Raw genomic sequence first — 12813 nt, 5'->3', positions numbered from 1 at the left:
CGGCTAATGAGATTATTGTCATGTTCGTTCCGAAGCTGTTCCAGGGCCCCGAGAAACGGCCAACCTTCCGTTACAAGCCTATTCGAGGACAATGGAAAGGTAAAGAGTCTCACGGGAAACCCATATTTCTTTGATAGCACGGATTTTGGTGCTTCCCCTTCCCTTTTGCCCTAAGAGCAAGGGGTTAGTAACAATGCTGCTTCTTTATTAGGTAGATGCCCGGTTTCTGGTAACAAGTAAAGGCAACAAGAAGGGAAAATACGCCCTTCCTTGAGTTCCATCTGAGTCAAAAAGCAGTCAGCCCAACTCATTTCAATCGTTGACTGTACATTGCTTCCCCTTCGACTTTTTCTACTCTTACCAATTTCCGTTTCTCTAGACCGAAAAGCACAATTACGGGGAAACAAGTTGATTCTTCAATCTCAAGGAATAATGGGTTTCACCTGGCCATCACTAGGACGCTGGACGTCCAACAGAAGCAGAACCTCGAGATCATCACGCGAACCCTACCGTCACCGCCCTACAACGACGACGACGACCAAGACGATGGAGTGTTACTCTCCCACCACCGATCAAGCCCACGAAGACAACCAGCAACCACAACATAACCACACTAAAGGAATGTACATCTATGACGCACCCGATTCCTCCGCATACGACGACTCGTCACTCACAGAAGCCCAATCGCATCGCCCCTCGGCCCCTCCAGCCCAAGGTGTCGAGGAGACGGAGTCGTTGCTCAGAGGTGAGTCCCCCGCGGCGCTCATCGAGCTCATCCGGTGGACGGAAGGCGCTGAACGGCGGGTGAGGAGAAGTGATAAGCTCAAGTACCTCAGTTCGGACGACGACGCGCTACACGTTCGATTTGGAACCACGACGACGGTCTACGGGAGGGGAGGAGAAGGAACCGCTGAATACGACGATGACTTCTTTTTTTCCCCCGCGAAGGAGGACTACGGCCGAGACGAGACGGCGGATTGGGAGGAGTACGACGACGACGTTGACGGGCAGGAGTTTGAGGATTGGAAGGGCGGTGGATGTGGGTGCGAATGTGAAGGCGGGGGACGTGATGAAGAGGACGAGGAGCTTGAAGAGGAGCGCGATGAAGCGGAAGAGGTAATTCGTCACAGTCATGGCCGGCGCGGGTCACAGGTCGTTGGTTCTTCACGTGGTGATCAAGAGGGAGAAGACGGTGCTAATTCTCGACGTCATAGGTCGGAGGCGCAAAAGGGAGAGACGGGGGAGGCGATGCCTTCTTTCGAGATGTGTAGGGGGATTATGCGAGACGGGCTGCGTTCGCACCCGACCAACGGCGCGGTCTCGGGTTGTTTGATGACGGTCGAGGAGCCTGGGAGATCGTTGACGGCGAGGGAGGAGGGGATGGAGATGACGTTGGTCGATTATTCCAGCGAAGAGACGTCTGCTGCGGAAGAAGACCCCTCTGATGGTGAGGGTAGTCGGCCCCGTCTGCCGTCGCTCTACTTTGAGGATCTGAGGAGTATGGTTGAAGAGGCGGGGAATCCGAGCCCCTTGATCTCGGGGGCGGATGTAGTCGATGGGAATGGGGATGAGCAGATGGGCGAGGAAGAGTCGAGCTCCTCCACGCTGGATACGGAAGTGTTGTTTGATTTCTCCGAGTATGACACCGTCGACGTACAAGGAGAGGGACATGAGAAGTCGCTTGGGGACATGTTGAGCTCCTTTCCTGGAGAGTTTGAGGGGTGGCAGACTGATGCTGATGAAGAGGAGAATCTCCCTCCGACGGCAGCTCACGAGATTATTCGTCCCATCACCGGGCTGGGTTGGTACGACGACGCCGAAAGATCAAGTTGTTCTGATATTCGTCCCCAGGTTTTGGTGACGAGCATCACCAGAGAAGACGGGGATTCCAACACAGCATCAGACAGGTCGTCAACGTTCCCTGCTCGGAAAGATTCGTTGAAATACAGTCCCCAAGCTCTTACCTTTTCCGAAGCGTCTTACGCGGCCGAGAAAGCGGATAGCTTCACCACGTCGGAAGAAGGTGGTTTCGGTGGCACGCCTATGAGAGCCGTCTTTGACAATACGAGCCACTTCTTCCAGTCGACCACCGTGGAAGACGAACACTGGATATCAACGCCAACATCACCAAGGTCCCCGCGACGCTCGTCATCCGTCTACTCCGAAGACTCCTCAGAAAATGAAGACTCTCTCTCCCCCACCTCAAAGACATCCCCAACTTCCCCGAGCGAGGACGAAGAAGATGAAGAAGAGATAGACGATCTCCTAGACATCTACGCAACCACAACCTCCTCCCACCCCTCCCACACCCTCTCCCCAACAACCGACAAAGACCTCCTCCCCCCCTACCATCCCTCCTCCCCATCCGCCCTCATCCCTCTCACCACAATCGCCCGAGGCCTCTCCCTCCCACAAACAACCCCCTACAACGCCCTCCAAACCCACCTCGCCCGCAACGCAAACATCCTCCGCTACCTAACCCTCCACTGCGTCCCCTACCCCTCCATAAACCCGCTCGAACCCCAAACCGACCTCGTCGAACCCATCCTGCCCCTGCCCCTGACCCCCGGATCAGGAGAATACACCCAAAACTTCCCCTCCCACCCGCGCAGGCGCGGGTACACCCGCCTCCTCCAAGCCATACGCTCCGTGCAGTGGTCAGCAGACGCAATCAACGACATGCTCGCCGTAGTAGACTTCCACTCCCCTCTACCACCCCCTTCATCTCCGTCATTCTCAACGTACACTTCGCACAGACGAACCTCAGCAGCCCTCCCCGCCTTTCGAAAACTCCGCGCCGCGGATGCAGAGAGGCGGGGATACCTTACCTCGGCGCAGCTGCACGAGCTCAGCACGCACGGTATCTCGCTCCTCGACGTGCTGCAGATGAACGACGTCCCGCGGGTCGTGAGCTCCGGGTTGGGCGGGCGGCTGGTTGCTGCCGCGGCGTCTGGGGCGTTGGGCGTGGCGAGGGAGTGTAATCTGCTTGATGAGGAGGGGGCGTTGTTGGAGTTGCTTGCTGATCCGGAAGAGGAGATTGGCACGAGGTTGAGGATCCGGGGTCAGGGGAGCCGAGGGGGGGCAGGGAGCGGGCTGAGGTGTTGTGTTGGTGTTGATGATGAAGATGAGATGGATGTTGAGAATGGAAGGGTGGATGACGATATGGATGAGGATGAGGATGAGAACGAGGATGGGGGGTATGTGGAGGGAATGTATGACGGCCTCGTCGACGAGATGGGAGCAGGGCACATCGTTGATGATGGGTCGTACCTCGTTAGCCCCTTATCCCCCGAAACGTTCACCGCAGAACAGGACTGGGAGGACCATGGTGGTGTCCCCCTAGCGGTGACGATGTCTCAACCATCAGAGGACCTCATGACGTTCTCCGACGATGAAGACGACGAGGAGGATGACATCTACGATCCATTTACAGACTCCAATCCGGAACAGCCAGAGACAGACCTCCACGTCAAACCGCTAAACATACCGAGAAAGAAACCCACGCTCAAGAGGTCACATAACTTTCGAGAAATCGATACCACTGGCGATGAGACTACTACCGCGGTTCTGGTCGACGAAGAGACGGGCGAGGACCCGGAGCTGCGGCGGTTCTTCAACGAGATTGGGGCGCGAGTGGTTGCTACCAGGTCAAACATGGTTATCGAGTGAGGTAGAGAAGGGCCAGTAAGGAATTGACGACGATATGCCATATCCCATTTCGAACAAGTCTGTAATTCTCATCGAGTGGCCCCAGAGAAGGAAGGAAGAAAGGAAGGCTAGAACTATACATCGACGAGGCATTTTTGTTCCGGCGTGAGTACCTACCTACCATACCTTAGAATGAGAATAGAAATACTCGGAATATACAACAGGACCAAAGGTATATACCCCCCCTCAATCCCGATTTCCGTCACCACAACCAGCAGGCACCCGTCTAGGCCGACGGGTCAGGTCAAACTGGGATGGGTGGGGGAGTGGTATATGGTTAACAATAAATCCCAGCATGAGCACCAAGAGATGTAGCCCCCAGTTCAACACCGGGGAGGGGTTGGGGGGTGAACTCTTTTTTGTTCAGTCTTTTGAGACCATCTAATACCTGTATGTAGTCGGTCTAGGAAGCCAACAGGAAGAGCATGGGCGTCTTGACTTTTGTACACCATATAAAACATCTGTAGAAACCTAAACAACACATCCAATGGGTATCTTTTTCCTTTTCCATCCTCGTCCTCACCACCCTTTCGATCCTCTCCCTCATACATGAGCCCATCCATTGTACACAAGCACCTGCCCCTCATTAATCAAACAATCAACCCCCTTCTCACTCCTCTTCTTCTGATCACCACCTCCACGCGCCTCCCACTCCCCAACCCTCTTCCTAACAACCCACTCCTTAACCCTCTCACTCGTCAAAGCCCTCCTAACCCTCCCCTCCCAAACACCCACCACAATTCTCCACACAGAAAGCCAACTCCCCCCACCAGCCGGATTCATAGCCTCATACGCAGCAGGCGAATAACCCACCCTCACCCTCGGATTCACAAACACCCCCAACTCCCGCGTCAACGGATTATCAACATGCACAAGACAGCACTCGCTCGCCTCGAGATGCGCCTCCTCCGCCAACGAATCCGCCACCCCGCGAAACTCGAGCCTCTTGCCGCGGTTCGCGAGAAAGGGCGCCGCCGGCATCGCAACGATCCCGTTCCAACAGCTCCGCACGGGGACGGCGTCCGAGTACGCCATCATCGCGAGCCGGCTCGCCTCGGAGCGGAAGTACGGCCACCGCTGCATCAGCGTCGCCTGTCCCGCCGAGTCGCGCAGCGCGAACGTGTCGTAGTAGGATGGCGGGTGGGCAAAGTCGAGTGAGCAGGCTGCGGCGTAGAGGCCGCCGTTGGTGTCGAGCAGCGCGAGGACGTCGTCGGTCTGTTACTTCGTGTTAGCTCCCCCCTCCCCTGAAGACCTCAACAACGGTTTTCGAGCGTGCCCATAGCAAACCAGAAAGAGACACAATCTTACCGTAAACACAACATCATTCAAAAAAAGCACCGTATCAAACATCTCCCCCTCCTCCCCCAACTTCCACAAATCCCTTAACGTCAAATTCCTCAACCTCGCAAGAAACGGTATCCTCCTCATCTCCCTCTTTCCCCTCGGTGTCCGAATCCACCCCTCCCTCTCCTCCCCCTCCGCCGGAACCTCCTCCACCTCCTGCGCATGCGTCCTCTCATCCAGCACGACATTCCTCCTCACCCCCCTCTTCCCCAACACCCCGTCCAGCTCCCGCAGCGCCGCCTTCGTATCGTCCCAGCTCCCGCTCTCGTAGACCGAGACATAGACGTTGTCCCGCCCCAGCGCCTCGACGAGGTCCAGCACCGCTTTATTCCAGTGCGTCCGGATCACGGAGGCGTCGTTGTAGTGCATGCCGGCGATGTACACCCGCTCCGCGCGCCGCGGGCGGGTTGGGTCGTGGCGCGGGGCCGAGGTGATGCGGCGCTGGTAGCGGAGGGCGTCGAGGAGGATGTAGAGCGTTAGGAGGAGGGCGATGTTGCGGAAGGTGCGGGAGCGGAGGAGGCGGCGGGCGCTCAGGCGGAGGCCGTTGAGGAGGCCCATGGTATGTTTTTTTTTCTTTTCCGATCTGTTTTTCTCGGAGGTGATGTCGGCTGGCGTGCGCTCGAGCTACCGTCTGTGGTCGTTCGTTCGGGTGGTTCGAGCGGAGGGGAACCGCCGTCGAAGGACAAGAAATATACACGATAAGTCAGTGGGCAAAGGGAGAAAATGTGAGGTATGTCATGGACGCCATTGAAGCAGCTTGAACGGCAGAAGAGAGGAAAAAGAGGATCCTCCGGGTGTAAGAAGTCGATCTCCCCTCCTTCCTGCACTGGCCAAGACGAGCGAGCGAGAGAATCTCGTATTATCCGTAAGATAATAGTGGTAGGTAACACCAGGAGGCCGCGGGGACCTCAATCGTCAACGTGCTCAGTAATGGGAGGTAGCTTTCGACAGGGATCAGGTAAGGGTCGCTATTGTCAGTCTGTCACTAAGGTGCCTTATGCTGCAGCCTGCGGGCCATTGCCGTGGTGTCATTGGGTCCTGGCAGGGTTGACAGGGTCCGTTTTGGAAGCCTGGAGAAGACGGGGAGGCACGCGATTGGCCGCTACAGCACAGCTCGCCCCTGCACAAGACGACGACTCGACACTGGGCCAAGGCATGGCATTGCATGAGTTTGACTGATGCTTTTCTCTATGCACAGAACATGCTTTCACAAACTATCCGGTACCTTAGGTAGGTAGGCACACCATAGCTTCACATGAAGAAAAGGTCATCTGGAGTATATCATTGGACTCAAGAAAACTACTAATACACTCGACGCCCCCAATCATCCCCATTTTAATCCTCTACTGGACTCTGTGGTCACTGTATTCCCTTGACCTGTTCACGCTAGGTCGTTGGAGGTGAGGGCCCATCTGACTTCTGGGGCAATATCGTCTAGTAAGGTATCTGTATCAATCCCGCGTGGGGTCATGATGTACACGGCTTGCCCTTTATTTGGCAAAGTGCAGGTCGTATCCGAGCCACTTGCGACGGACAACCTCCTCAACAGTGAGGCCGGGGTATCCGTACGTCAAGGGCAGGAAGAAGTACCAGCCGGCGAGGGCAATAAGAAGGATAACGCCACAAGCGATCCAGGCGCCAGCAAGACTCTGACCGGCGAAGCGCTCACGGGCAGAAATGTGTCTCTTAGGTCCATCGGCCTTCTTGTTGCCGTTGATAGCCTCGTAGCCCTCCTCGGGAGCGGGCTCGGCGGTGAAGATGAACTCTAGAAGAGCACCAGCAACCAAACAGGAGGCTAAATGCGCCGGCAGGTAGTGGTGAAGGAAGAGTTGACGGCCCATCAGGTAGAAGGGGAAGTAGTGAGTAGCCCAGGCGAGGAAGAAGAAACCCGTAGAGTTGTACAAACGGGAACGGGTACCTACTGATGGTTAGCGACGGTGTTCCAAGACAGAAAAGGGAACGCACGGTACTTACGGTGGTCAAGAGCGTCAATGCCTCGTCTAAGTGACACCTGGTCCGCGCCGATGATACCGGCAAAGACTGCCAACAGACTGCTGGCGAGCCACCAGCCGATGGGGTTACCGAGGAAGTAGATCTGCTGGCGGGTGTCGTTCTGAGTCCAGAAGCTGACACCGCGAAGCAGGAAGGGCCATTGGTAGGGGTGGCTGGCGTACGGATGGCTACTGGTCAACTGGTTGTTGTGCCAGAACATGGAGCGCTGAAGCTCGAACCACTTGCGGAAGAAGGACAGGGTCTTAACCTCCTTCTCCGGCTTTTCGCGTCTCTTAGAGTCCAAGGGGATCGCGGGGAGATCCTCGACAAACCAGATATTGGAGCTCGGCGCCAACTGCTTGTTGCCGTTGATTTCCTGCTGCTTGTGGCCCCATTCCGGCAGAGGAGTGGTGTGCGTCCACATGGCAACCTTGCTGGGGTTGTGGATGAATTTGAAGTGACTCGAGATAGTCTTGAACTCCTGACCAGGCTTGCCGTTCTCAATGCGGATCTCAAATAGAGTATCGTTAAGACGGTCGCCGTAAGCATCAGCCAAAGGCACCGCGGTGAACTCCTGGTTCGTAGGGTAGTAGGGCGAGGCGACGTCGTGGGACAGCAACATGGTGTCGGTAGCCACGTGCCTGAGGCGGACAACGTCGTTGTTCTTGACTGCCTTGCCCGTCTTCTGATCGTCGATCAAGGGGATAATTTGCCAGTAGTTGTTGGTGTCGTTGTAAGGGTAGCCGGTGACCTGCTGGCCCTGGCTGGAAACACGACCGTCATCGTATCGCAGAGGGTAGTGGTCATCGTGGCTGTGCAGGTAGGTCTTGGTCTCCTTGTGGCGGATGCTGATGCTGTCGTAGTACTCCACGGTCAAGGAGTTGGCCAACATGACGTTGTCGCTGAGCGTCTCCTGGAACTCGGGGGTCATGAAGTCGTCGCCAGGACCAGATCGGGTCAGGACGGCGAAGTGGACCTGGAACCAGAAGAGGTAGAACAGGAAGGGCATGATGATCAAGCCAAAGGCGCGAGCAGCAAAGTGCTTGCCAAAGTCGGGGAGACTCAGGGCACCACCGGGTCTCTTGATATCCAAAAGACCCCAGAGATCGATAATCACAGCGGAGCCAATAGTGACGAAGGCGAAGAGTCCAACGTACTTTGTCGAGATATCAGCGGACAGGGCGAATCCGGTGAGGACCAGCCACTTCCACCACTTGCGCGAGAAGGGCTCGTGGCGCAGCTTGTAGAACTTGATGTAGCACAGTAAGCTGCAGGCCATGGCGAAGACGAGAGTGGCATCGAGAAGGACCAGACGCGTCTGACCAATGTGAGCGTTGTCGAGCAAGACGAGACCGGCGGCCAAAAGGCAGGCGGGCAAGCTGTAGCCAGACTCCCACATGATGAGATAGGTGACGGAGACGGTCAATGCGCCGAGAATGGCGGGCAGAGCTCGGAAGGCGACATAGGGCACTTTGTTGGAGATGTAGGAGTCGCCAATATTCTCGAAGTGGAAGTGTCCGTCGTAGCCAACGAGCCATCCCATAAAGGCAAAGAGGAGCTTTCCGAACGGAGGGTGGACATCGAAGAAGTAGGTTCTCTCGAGGTAGTAGGAGGCAAACTGTGTTAAAGGACAGTGTTAGCTGTCATGTGTTCTGGTGATTCTGATTCTGCAATATTTTTTCTCTCTCCATCTTCTCTTTTCTTCGTTCCCCCATCGGAAGACAAGTATAAACGTACCTTGCCAAAGTGAACTTCGTCAAAAACGACTTCATTGGGATGGCTGATGCCCCAGAAACGGGTGACGAAGGCGAGAATGGTGGTGATGAGAAGTCCGACGCCGTACTCGGGCTGAGAGACGGACCGCTTGGTCTTTGCACCGGCCTTGTTGAACGACTCGACGACGGCGTCAGCTGCACCGGCGGCGGGCGTGGTAGGCCGCTTTGCATTGTTGCGCTGGCGAACGCTGCCCTGCGGGGTGGCAGTCGTCGACGCCATGATGGGGGGTGGACGTGAGGGATTCGATGAAGGAGCTGCTCGGCGATGGAAAGGGGTTGTCAGTCCAAGCCTTGAGGCTGAAAAGTTTTGGGTTGAAGGTGTTTGCAAGCTGGGAATATTTGTTCCCTCGGGGAGCAGGTTCACCACAGAAGAAGGACAGATAGCTCCAACTGATTTGACCCTATGAGATTGGATTGGATCCAATGGATGGGTGGTACGTTTCGCACTAGGCGCGGTACCTTGGAGCTGTAAGGGAGCGAGCTCAGGGGCTTGTAGCTTACTTACACGCTATGAGGAAAAGTGGAGCGCGTCAGCCCTCACGTCACGTTTGGACAAAAGTCGAAGAGAAGGAAGGGAACGTAATGCAAAAAGGTGACGCGTTAAGGAATGACTTGAAGAAGAAGACGAAGAAAATTGCCGCCGGAAGAATCGAATTCTCACGATAATGGAGAAGAAGTTTTAGAAAAAGGCAGAAAATGGACAAGGAAGATCGATTATCTCCCCCGGTAACTTTGGCGGAAAAACTTGGGAGACCCCCTGACGACGTGCAGACTGCAGACTGACACTGAACCTTCCCGAAGACCAGATGGCCCTATTATCCGTAGTCTCAGGCTAGGGAACGGGATAATTTTTGGGGCAGGGATTGCTTTCTCTCTCTCTCTCTCCAGGGACCACCATGAGGACTGGACACTTGGCCAAAGTGAGAGAGCCATCAATATCATCCAGGTATTCACGCACTCATTCTGGTTCCTTGCCGGGCATTCAGTTCATTCCATTGGATGGAGTTGTGCTAACAATTTCGGAGTAGTGTTCCAAGGGCGGCTTGGGGAGACTCCTTAGAATTGGGAGAGCAAGGGCAGCTCCAGCCCACCTCACCTCTTCCCACCTTCCGCCGCGATAAGATAACGATCCCATGATGCTTCGTGGACGGTGGAGCGTCTGAATCTCCGACACAAAGCCACTATAAGAGATACATTGCACGCGCAGGCAGAGCAAGCTGTTACCCGGGATTCGGGAACATGTGCCTGCCCCCTTCTATGATTTGGTACCCAGAATAATCTGCCATTTCGACAAGAACTGTTGAACATGTCCAAGTTCTTCCTAATCCGTGATCAATACCATGTCCCCGAGCCTACCTCTGTAGTTTTAATACAACTTCAAATATGACTGCTGCGGAAATTCCACGAATCCAGCGTTCAGATATTCAGCATCGCATATTTCACAGGCATCTATCTACCTTAACACAACAAAGCTTACAAATAATCATGCAAGGTCATGTCAACCCAGGGCTGAAAGGCGCGTTCGACAGCATTACAAAACCGCAACTGGCCGCGCCGACAATCCACCCCTCCCGCACCGGGCCCAGCGCCGAAGAACGGAGGGCGTGCCGCACCACACATGCCACCAACGGCACCCCGCCCGAGCCCGCCCGTCCAATCGTGAAGCTCCAACTTTATATGTAGACCCTCAATTCGCCGCGTCCGCCCTACATCTCTACTCCAATTGCCCAATTGCTCATAACCCCGCGATAGTCCTCTCCTTCCCAATGTCCTCACTCTTCAGATCCGTCACAAGACTCTCATCCCGCGCCGCCGTCCGCTCAACACCACACATCATAACTAAATTTCACATCCAGCCTTTCAGTGTCAACGCAGCAAAGATGTCTGAGCAATCCATCGTCTTCACCAAGAACGCCCCGGCCGGTGAGTCCTATACCCCCATCCCCAACTATCATGGCCTCTGAGCAACCCAGACTGACAATCCAATTTCAACTAGCTCTTGGCCCCTACGTATGAAAACATCCCCCGCTTACCATTGAGCACCTTGAGAAAAGTCCTCATCTAACCATTATGAACCCCCCAAACAGTCCCAGGCCATCAAGACCCCCACCGCAATCTACTGCTCCGGCCAGATCCCCCTCACCCCCGAGGGCACCTTCGTCGAGGGCTCCGTCACCGACAAGACCAAGCAGTGCATCTCCAACCTCAAGGCCGTCCTCGTCGAGGCCGGCTCCTCCATTGAGAAGGTCGTCAAGGTCAACATTTTCCTCGCTGACATGGACGACTTTGCCGTGAGTTCCCCTCTCGTCTTTTCATCTCATTTTCCCCTAACAATCACGACAGGAGATGAACGGCGAGTACGAGAAGTGGTTCACCCACAAGCCCGCCCGCAGCTGCGTCGCCGTCAAGACTCTGCCCAAGAACGTTGACGTTGAGATTGAGTGCATTGCCCTCCCCTAGAGGCAAGGCTTATCTTCTAGGAGAGCTCGATCTGTGAAGGGATGAGCATCTTCTATAGATCTCAATGAATACCAAAAATAAAAATAAAAAATTAAACATCCATTCAGACGCATTCAGATTCAAGTGACCACCCAGGGTAACAATGCCGTGTACAAGAGTGCGAGATGTATGACTCTCCCCATGTGATTACTTCAATTATGGCTCTGGTTGTCTGTCTGCCGGAGTGTACTATACGCGATTCTTAGACTGTAATATTTGCAGAAGCTTGATTGAGCGAGCTCCCACCAGCAAGGCAGGTTTGTAGCTTCATGTCCACTTTCCAGCTGCAACAGAGAGCCTCGAAGGGAACCTTATTGCAACCAAACCTCAGCAACTGACGGGACAAGTAGTTTGCAATCCGCACACCCTACTAGATCCTCACCACGTCCATCTCTCACGAAAAGCAAAAGGGGAACCTCGAATGTAGGTAATATGCAGAAAGGTAGCTTGATGTTCTACACGCCCTTCCGTCTATCGGTACAAAATACACGCCCGCCTAAGGAAACCCCCCCTCTACCAAGCCAAAGCTCTGAAAAGGAAAGGAAGGCCCCTCGTCCTCTATTTCACGCCCCCCCCAGTACAGTCGTAGATTTCGTCTATTCCTCGTCGTCATCGGCAGCCTCGACGTACTTGTGGCGGATATCCTTCCATTGGCGCTACACATCGAGTCTCTGGTCAGCAAAAGTCCAAACCTACAGCCACGGTTCAAAGCCACTCGTAAACCCGATAGGTTTCCACAGTGACGCTGAAACCAGATTGCACCCGATGAGAGTACTTACGCCGCGGTTCAGGTAGTCCCAGTACTTGTTCATCGCACCGTTGAAGCCCCTAGAGCGCAAAAACAAAACATGTCAGCCCACGTATAATTCCCTCTCGGCTGCCCCGATACCTCGGACCCATCGGCCTCTTCGCTCCTCCAGGCCTCACCAAAGGTACCGGTATATCTCGAATTTCGCAAGGGGGAGGGAAACTCACATCTCGAAAGCAAAGCCCGTCGCAAAGACGAAGCCGAGCATGGAGAAGTTGTTCTTGAAGATAGCGCTGTACGACCAATCCACACGTTAGCACATGTCCTTCGTTCGCTCAATCAAGACTGCCTCTGTCGGATCCAAGTAGCGCAGTATCAAGCTGATATAATCGATATCGGTCGGCGACACAGAAGGGTGTGTGAGGAGGGAAGACTTGCGAGTAGAAGGGGCGAGCGGCGGCCTGTGAGAATCAAAAGTGAGTGATTAGCCAATTGCGGTCGCGCGACAGGTATCTGCAGGATGTTCAACGTACCATTTTGAATTTCGTCTGTCAATTCGCACGTCTCGAGTGGTGGCAAGTGTGCTTCGTTGCGGTCGGCGAGGCGATGATCGTTCGGGGGTGGGTTGAATCGGATGGTGTTGGGAGTCTTGACGAAATTCGCGATGTTCCGGGAAGCACTTGGCTTTGCCGAAATACATGGGCTCTGATTGGCTCTGCGGTCTACCTTCCCTTGGACCACCGACTA

At 54.8% G+C, this 12813-nt stretch overlaps 5 protein-coding genes across 5 annotated transcripts; 2 read left to right on the top strand and 3 right to left on the bottom strand.

Moving 5' to 3' along the window:
• Window positions 1-1386: 1386 nt before the first annotated feature.
• BDP81DRAFT_459711 (uncharacterized protein) lies at window positions 1387-3669 on the top strand (the record flags this gene model as incomplete). The annotated part of the gene is made up of 1 exon (XM_060593570.1): window positions 1387-3669. The coding sequence occupies one exon, from the start codon at window positions 1387-1389 to the stop codon at window positions 3667-3669; it is 2283 nt and encodes a 760-aa protein (XP_060447803.1).
• A 341-nt stretch (window positions 3670-4010) lies between these two features.
• On the bottom strand, window positions 4011-5205 carry BDP81DRAFT_423645 (cryptococcal mannosyltransferase 1-domain-containing protein). Its single transcript, XM_060590087.1, has 2 exons — window positions 5017-5205; window positions 4011-4923 (listed from the first exon to the last, which is right to left on the bottom strand). Exons 1-2 carry the CDS (start codon window positions 5134-5136, stop codon window positions 4252-4254), a joined length of 792 nt encoding a protein of 263 aa, XP_060447802.1. The 5' UTR covers window positions 5137-5205; the 3' UTR covers window positions 4011-4251.
• A 1337-nt stretch (window positions 5206-6542) lies between these two features.
• Window positions 6543-9039, bottom strand: BDP81DRAFT_448037 (dolichyl-phosphate-mannose-protein mannosyltransferase; the record flags this gene model as incomplete). Its single annotated transcript, XM_060592248.1, has 3 exons — window positions 6543-6970; window positions 7027-8662; window positions 8782-9039. The coding sequence occupies 3 exons, from the start codon at window positions 9037-9039 to the stop codon at window positions 6543-6545; spliced, it is 2322 nt and encodes a 773-aa protein (XP_060447801.1).
• Window positions 9040-10549: 1510 nt separating this feature from the next.
• Window positions 10550-11388, top strand: BDP81DRAFT_423637 (endoribonuclease L-PSP). The gene is made up of 4 exons (XM_060590086.1): window positions 10550-10742; window positions 10816-10829; window positions 10907-11110; window positions 11163-11388. The coding sequence occupies exons 1-4, from the start codon at window positions 10586-10588 to the stop codon at window positions 11277-11279; spliced, it is 492 nt and encodes a 163-aa protein (XP_060447800.1). The 5' UTR covers window positions 10550-10585; the 3' UTR covers window positions 11280-11388.
• Window positions 11389-11426: 38 nt separating this feature from the next.
• Window positions 11427-12778, bottom strand: BDP81DRAFT_423635 (ubiquinol-cytochrome C reductase). Its single transcript, XM_060590085.1, has 5 exons — window positions 12600-12778; window positions 12505-12527; window positions 12294-12359; window positions 12098-12146; window positions 11427-11974 (listed from the first exon to the last, which is right to left on the bottom strand). The coding sequence occupies exons 1-5, from the start codon at window positions 12600-12602 to the stop codon at window positions 11915-11917; spliced, it is 201 nt and encodes a 66-aa protein (XP_060447799.1). The 5' UTR covers window positions 12603-12778; the 3' UTR covers window positions 11427-11914.
• Window positions 12779-12813: the final 35 nt, after the last annotated feature.

The sequence above is a fragment of the Colletotrichum phormii genome, assembly GCF_030913505.1.
Source record: "Colletotrichum phormii strain CBS 102054 chromosome Unknown BDP81scaffold_6, whole genome shotgun sequence".
Classification (NCBI taxonomy): Eukaryota; Fungi; Ascomycota; class Sordariomycetes; order Glomerellales; family Glomerellaceae; genus Colletotrichum; species Colletotrichum phormii.
Note: the sequence above shows the minus strand (reverse complement) of the source record. Positions and strands in the feature narration are given on the sequence as shown.

Excerpts from the sequence above, each read along its gene's own strand:
- BDP81DRAFT_423645 (XM_060590087.1), bottom strand. The coding sequence starts at position 5,136 with ATGAGGAGGATACCGTTTCTTGCGAGGTTGAGGAATTTGACGTTAAGG. Across the intron at positions 4,924-5,016 it reads TGAATGATGTTGTGTTTACG|ACCGACGACGTCCTCGCGCT; the intron begins GTAAGATTGTGT and ends ACGAAGTAACAG.
- BDP81DRAFT_423637 (XM_060590086.1), top strand. The coding sequence starts at position 10,586 with ATGTCCTCACTCTTCAGATCCGTCACAAGACTCTCATCCCGCGCCGCC. Across the intron at positions 11,111-11,162 it reads CTGACATGGACGACTTTGCC|GAGATGAACGGCGAGTACGA; the intron begins GTGAGTTCCCCT and ends CAATCACGACAG.
- BDP81DRAFT_423635 (XM_060590085.1), bottom strand. Across the intron at positions 12,360-12,504 it reads GCCGCTCGCCCCTTCTACTC|CGCTATCTTCAAGAACAACT; the intron begins GCAAGTCTTCCC and ends TTGGTCGTACAG. Across the intron at positions 12,147-12,293 it reads ACGGGCTTTGCTTTCGAGAT|GGGCTTCAACGGTGCGATGA; the intron begins GTGAGTTTCCCT and ends TTTGCGCTCTAG.